Source organism: Malania oleifera, chromosome 8, assembly GCF_029873635.1.
Source record: "Malania oleifera isolate guangnan ecotype guangnan chromosome 8, ASM2987363v1, whole genome shotgun sequence".
Taxonomy (NCBI): domain Eukaryota; kingdom Viridiplantae; phylum Streptophyta; class Magnoliopsida; order Santalales; family Ximeniaceae; genus Malania; species Malania oleifera.
The window spans coordinates 90,210,894-90,218,201 of NC_080424.1; the positions used below are offsets into that span (position 1 = coordinate 90,210,894).

The following is a 7,308-nucleotide window of genomic DNA, read 5'->3' on the forward strand; positions in this document are numbered from 1 at the left end:
CCCAAACCTAACGTTTTCAAGTTCAAGGTGGAGCTAATCATATTTTTAGGACTCTCCTAAGGGGCATATAATCGCCAAGGTGGAGATTGTTATTTTTGACTCGTATACTTTAAGAAAAAAATGAAAAAGGAAAAATATGAAGGAGGCAGCACAGCAGACTCGTCAACGAGGAGCTATATTCATCGACGAGGAGACAGCAAAGGCTTGTCGACGAAGGCTCTGAATTTCGTCGACGAGTAATTACCGAGAACAGGTGATTTCAGATTTCTAGATTCGTCAACGATGGCCCTGTGTTCGTCGACGAAGTGTCTTCTTGGTCTCGTCGACGAAGCCCTGTGCTCATCGACGAGAGACGCTTGCGTTGCGAGCAGTTTTTCAATATTTTTGAATTTTGAATGTTGGGTGGTTGGGCAAACGGGGGGAAACCTCTGAGAAACTTTTATATATGTTATTCTGGGCATATATAAGAGTAAGTTTGATCATTTTAAGAAGTGTATTGTGTACATCTTGATTTCATAGTGAAAAATTTAGTGTCATTGCTTCTGTGGATGTAGGCTTTGCCGAACCACGTTAAATCTTTGTGTTGTCATTCTAATTGTACATTTTTATTCACTTGTTGTTTTATTTTCGCTGTGCATCTTCATTATCCGATCCGACCATTTTCACTACACTTTTTTATACTTTTTTCTTAAATATTGTACTTGTAATGTATATGGACAAATGTAAAACACTTTATACAAAAAGGCTGATGAATGAAATCTTGTTTCAAAGCGGTGAGGTTGAGAGAATCAAAACGAGAGATCTGATTTGGTGAAAACCTTAAATGATACCTCTAACTTTTGGCTAAATGAAGAACCTAAAATTAAAAATAAAATCAAAACCCCTAAAGTTTTGCTATGTAACGACCGGTCAAAAGGGGGTGTCTCTAATATGCATAGTATTATTGACACTCAATAGTTTTATGTTAATCTATAATGAATGATGAATTTAAAAAATAAAGAAAAAAAGTAAAAAATTTTAAAAATAAAATTATCATTTACTACATTAAAAAAATAATTCTAAACTATCAATTCAATTTTTTAGAATGCGGATTTGCGAGTACACATGATGTTGCTTTTTATTATAGAAAAGACAATGCACACATGCGTGAGGCGAGGGCTTAAAAACTTGTACAAAGGATATCATTCAAGCCCATGCACGGTCGTAGCCTGCTAAGCCCACACTAGGGCTTCGGAAATTAGCAAAACACATTGCCATATATAGTGTTATCTAGGATCAGTATAGATAAATAGTACATGCCTCCTACTTCTTACTGTTGTTAGGTTTGATTTACTCGCACAAATCTAACTTCAACCTTCAAGGGGATTGAGCACATGGCCGCAAAACAGCACCACTCCAGTCTTATCTTCTCTTATCAGAAACAAGAAAGGATGGTCAGCAACAAAGTCTACCTTTTCTGCAAATTGCAAAGACCTGAGTGTTACCACAGCAGCAGAAGCAGCTGCAGCTTCTGTCCCTTCTTCATTCACCTCTATGAAGGATTTATGGAAAATGCTTGAAACGCAGAGGTTCCCGCTCAGAGGGGAATCGATCATCTCAGTCAGACCTCCTCCAGCAAAGGGTGACACCAGGCCCAATCCCTTCAGCACACTAGAAGCTTCAAACCCAAAAGAAATCTTGAACCTTGGAATCCTGAAGTCGCTCACTTCTACTTTTAGGCGTGGAATGTAGCTATCTAGTAACCCAGGTTCGGAGCCCATTTTCTCAACCAAAGCAGGCAGGCCATCTTTTGCATCTGGAAGAAAGAAGTACATGGAGAACATGCGCTTATCCTCGCCTTGTTTATACGGAAGACCTAGGACTTTAAATCCATCGATGGTTTTGATGAATTGCTTCTTGCTGCTTGTCATAAAAGGAGCTCGAACTGAACTCCCATTAAGAAGGTGGAAGTCAGAGTCTTTTGTTTTTGATGCATCAAATTTCTCATTCCAGGCTCCTTTAAAGTAGAGTGCATTCGCCAAGATAAGCCTGGCCATACTGTCAACTGACCCAGGAGGAAGAACCTCTGTAATGAGGCCACCAGTTACCTTTTCCACCCATGAATTTGCTTCAATAATCACTTCATCAGCCTTCATCACAGCCACGGCAGAAAATTTGATAATATTAGCAATTTAACAAATTCCCCGTGTCAATAATAAGAAACTATCAAGTGAATACTGTTGATATAATAAATGAAAACATTTAACAAGATGTCTCTGAGTATGGACCCATTTTCTTGTAGCGGCATATACATGAGCCAATAAAAATTTAGTCATTTTATTCTGTATTGCAGGGAGCTTCAATTAATGTAGCTGTTTATCTGACAGAAATAGAATTATAATTTCTCTTCCATATTCTTTTTTCCAATCTAAAAATTAAACCATTTTATAATCAAATCATTGGTAGCATTGAGGACACTTGTTTGTTTCCCTTTGGAAGCTATCGCATATTGCAACAGAATCTTACTGGGACATGCCTATGCAGTAATGAAGAAACTATCCATGATTACAAGAATGTTTGGACAGACCAACTAACATCTTAACAAAAAACAGCCTGATACAAAGATGTTGTGTCTATTCTTATCTTAATTATTATCCATGAGCCACAATAGTAATGGATGAAATAAAATTATTTGACAGATTCATGTTTGGTTTTGAAAATGGATTACTGTGAATTCAAAAGCAAAAGATGAAAACATACAAAAAGAACCTTCATGATGAAAGATAAAAGGGCTCAATTAAGAAGTAGAGATGTTTTGCATCAGAAGACAGAGCCGAGTGCAATTTCGATTGGGAGAAACTCAATTGGTCAAATGTTTGTCGGAATTTTCAAATTTCAAATCAACTACTAGCAGCAAGGAGCATGTAAGTTACTTTGCTGGATATGATAGATACCATACAACAAGTTTCAAGCAGTAGTCACAATTTTTCAGACAATTCCTTAAGCACTAATTTAAAAGAGATTGCTACTCCAATAGGTAGCTGGCTCCCCATCGCACGTGGAAAAAAATAAATCTTCTATGTTACTGCCACAACTTCACTTGGATCACTAAAGATTCAATGTTCACTTTGCACAGGCTTCTTTTCTTTATTACAACACTCACAAGTCTCCCTCTCTCTCTCTCTCTCTCTCTCATACCTTCCCACCACAAGGGGCCCCGTCCCCAACAGTAGCAGTCCTTGCAACAAGTTATTCTCAATCAAAATAGCAGTGCACGCCTTGGATTGGGCACAGAGTGCCTGTCTGCCAGTCTTGTATCAGGCAGCTGACTAGGCTCAAATCAAGGTTAAGAGGGGGGATCTGATGAAGGATTGCTTATTCCATCTTTCAAACATTTTTTTAGAAGGCATCGATTTAAGAAATTATTATATTAGTTTAGGGATATTTATTTACTCCAGTATTTTTTAGTTAGTTCAGGGTTATTTTGTAATGTTTAATTGTTTAGAGGATATTTTATAATTTCTAACAGTTTTATCTTTAAGGTTTCTCAGTTGACTGTAAATATAGGCTTATGATGTACGGTTAAGAAGCTTTTTGATGATTAACTGAGTTTCATGTCAACTTCTCTCTCACAGCAGCTTCTCTCTCCCTTTTCCTTGCATTTATTCTCTCTCTCCCTCGACATGCCTTCTTCTTCCTCCTCTGTTCTTTGTGTCCCTTTTTTCTTCTTCCTTCTCCTTCCTTTCTCATCTGTTTCTCTCTGCTCTGTTCCATTTTCTGTTCTCTTTCTAGAGCTGTTCTGTCCTGCAGCCGTTTCTCTCTTCTTCTCCCCTATTTTCTGTTCTCTTTCTAAAGCTGTTCTGTCCTGCATCTGTTTCTATCTTCTCCGCCTTTCTTCTTCTTCTCCCTCAATTCTCTCTCCCTCTATTTGTGTCTTTGCTGTCCTACATCAAGATCCCTCCACTCTTTCTAGGTTGTTCAGGCATCTGCCACTTCTCGTCTGTGACAAGTGTTCCTTTTTCTTACACACCTTGACCAGTTCATCACCTTCTCATTGGTTGATACATGAAATGGGATTCTCTAATTGGAGACAACATCCGACAAATATTCCCCTCTTAGGCCAGGATATATTATCTCTAATATCCCCCACTTAACTCTTAGATTTCCACTAGTTAAGGGAATCCCTCCCACCGTTAGAACACCTCCACCTGTCACCAATGCTTGAACTTCTTGGGGACTGCCTTGTTCTTCGCTTTGTGCCCTCTTTAGAAGATCCATTACTTGCACAATGAAAAATATCCTAACTTTACAAGAATCCCCCCGTAAGGATGTCTTCCTTGGCAGCCAATCAAGTTATTTGTCCAGTTCAATCTCAATTTGGATAATATCGGCTTTGAAATTTTATTGCCAGGACCTCCTATATTTGGTTATACCACTTTGTCATCATGACCTTGTCTACCAGCACCATACCAAATCCCACCAAGATCTTGTCGACCGAGATTGTATAAACGATCATACCACTTGTTGAGAATTTTAATTGAAAAAATTACTGCCCTTCAGTACTAGTGGTAGCACAAAAACCACTTTGTTGGAAATGATAGTCGTCCACACACAAGAGAAGGAAAAAAAATACGATTAGACAAAAAACTGTTTATTGAAAGATACAGACACAGATCTCATAATAAACTAGCACAAGGGCAATTATAGGTCCCGCGTTCAAATACTTCTCTAGAGACACTTATTAATGATGAAAATAATGAATTCACAAATAAATGAATCTTCTGACGTACAAAATAAGCTTCCAGTAACACTCACATACATGAATAAGCTATTACCACATGTACCTAACTAAAAATCTAATTTATTGTTCTAACAATATTATACCACCTTGCTTTGATCTATTTTTATAGATAGTTTAAAATAGGAAGCCCTTTACCCTTGAAATTCGTCAGTTATAGAAAATACTGACCATAAAGCACAATGCCTTGCACATTCAACCATTTTTTCAGAGCATAAGAGGAATTTAATTTTCATTTTTTATTTTCTTCTTAAATTTTAGGTGGGTGGAGGTACGGTGAGGGTTCAGGAGGCACTAGCAAAGTGAAACTACATCCACATTGTTAAACAGAAGATAATCAGTGAAACTTTGTGGTATCAATACTTTTTTATAAAATAAAAATAAGAACTTTTCTTTTCCCAAACTTAGAGAGAGGAATGATACCTGAACAAAACTGACTACAGATAAACTCATCTAAGAAAATAAGTCCCCAGACTATCAGGAAATATCCAGAGGCTGATGATCCCCACCCCCTTGCTAGACCTGTGATGCAAACGGGTTTATCCAACCCTTGGCCAGATTGGACTGCAGAGGTTTTCGTTCACAACCCAAAGTCAGCACATTTGTTAGCCTCTCTATAAGTACACATCTGGACAATCGAGGCCTTCATTCGCAAGGCAGTCAGTGCACTTGTTAGCCTCTCTATGAATATGCAGGAAGACAACTTATCCTCCTGCACTAGCTCGCTTTTGCAGCAGCATATAATTCCTTTTAAGCTCATTCTTAGTCCAAGCCCCCATAGTTGTATGAAGTTGAATAGCTAATGGATCAACCCCACGGACAAGCATGTTTTGATGCCAAAATTATGAAAGCAATGGCATGACAGGCCATAATCAATTATGGCATAATTTTGCAGAGTTAAATCTACCAAGTGGATGCTATAGTTTTCCCATTTCTGTATTTTTCTGCAGTTAATTTTCAGTATTCTTGTTAAGTCCACAATGATAATTTCACAAAATAATAATCATACGACTCTCATTAATGTACTTACATTCTTACAATTTAAAGCAATTACAGTCGTTTTAAACCATCCAATGCTCAGTTTTAAAATAGCACAGCACAGTATGGTTTAAGTGGATTACAAGGAGGCCTGTGCATGCAGGTATGAACCCAAAATGTGAATTCATATGGATATAGAGATAAATGAGCTAATAAACATTGTAAACACGTCAATTAATTGTGAAAAATATGACAGCAGAAAGTTGATACTGTTTATTCAGGAAGAATTCAATTCCTCTGCAACTACAAGAAACCTCTACCATTTCATTTGCAAATTCGTACAGCAGACAATGCGTATGATAAAGAACCCATAAAATAGAAGAATTTATCTCCGCAACAATTGACATAACAAAAAAAATAATTCGAACAGAACTTGATAAATCTGACCATCCACTCGCATGCATCATTCAACAAGAACCCAAACAAGCCATAATTGACAATTTTCGTCCATTCTTTCAAACAAACCAAACAGGCAAATTTAGAAAGAGGAAGGGGGAGAGAACTGACCTTGGTTTGAAAATCAACATGATTCAAAGCAGCTTTGTAGACGTCGTCGACAACCCGTTTGAAAGAAGGCTTGAGAGAGAGAGACTTGTCGAGCCAAACGGCGTTCGCGAAAGACAACCTAGGGCCACCGATCGGACTGGCGTCGGCAAAGACGAGGGCGACGAGCTGAGAAGACAAGGTGTTGAGTTCGTCGGCAGATTGGGACTTGAGGAAGGAGAGGAGCTGGTACAGGGTAAGACCTCCGGAGCCGGCAGCAACCAGGCTGAGGACGACGTAGATGGAGGCGGGCGAGAAGACGAGGTTCGAGTCCTTGGCTTCCTTCGACGAGATCCACTTCGCCAGAGACAAAGAGACGTTGTTTTGGTTGCCGATGGCTCGCTGGAGATCCATGGTTTGGTCGCAGAGGTCGGAGGTTCCGAGGAGAAAGCTGCAAAACAGTGTGCTACGGAGTACGAAAAGATGCCACCGAATCCATTACGAGTGCTTTCACATCGACGACGGTGGCGGGCGGTGGGAAAGTGCAATTTATTCGAGTTTTTTCTGAATTTAAATTTATTTTAATTAAAAATATTTGAAAAAAAGACTAGGGAAATTTTATTTTCAAAATTGATACATTCAGAAAAATATTGAACCGTCTTTTAGTAAAATACGCTCCTTTAAATAATATCTTTTAATAAAAGACGTAACTTCATATAATAATTTTTATTTAAAAAATCATAAATGAATCGTAACCTCACCACCACCTCTCTCTCTCTCTCTCTCTCTCTCCCCCTTCATGGTTAGACCTTCATTGTTCTTCCTCTTCACGCTTATTATTATCCATCATGCATCCTCTCCTTCTTCTTCTTCTTCTTCTTCTTCTTCTTTGAGCCGAATCAAAACAGTGGTGGTTCTGGTCATGGAGAACAACTCATTCCACCACATGCTCGGCTGGATGAAACATTTGAACCCTGAAATCAACAGCATTGGCGACACCTAGTTTAACC

At 38.5% G+C, this 7,308-nt stretch overlaps 1 protein-coding gene across 1 annotated transcript; it reads right to left on the reverse strand.

The window, feature by feature from the left end:
* Window positions 1-1,091: 1,091 nt before the first annotated feature.
* LOC131161538 (serpin-ZX) lies at window positions 1,092-6,955 on the reverse strand. The gene is made up of 2 exons (XM_058117367.1): window positions 6,323-6,955; window positions 1,092-2,129 (listed from the first exon to the last, which is right to left on the reverse strand). The coding sequence occupies exons 1-2, from the start codon at window positions 6,710-6,712 to the stop codon at window positions 1,350-1,352; spliced, it is 1,170 nt and encodes a 389-aa protein (XP_057973350.1). The 5' UTR covers window positions 6,713-6,955; the 3' UTR covers window positions 1,092-1,349.
* Between the last annotated feature and the right edge of the window lie 353 nt (window positions 6,956-7,308).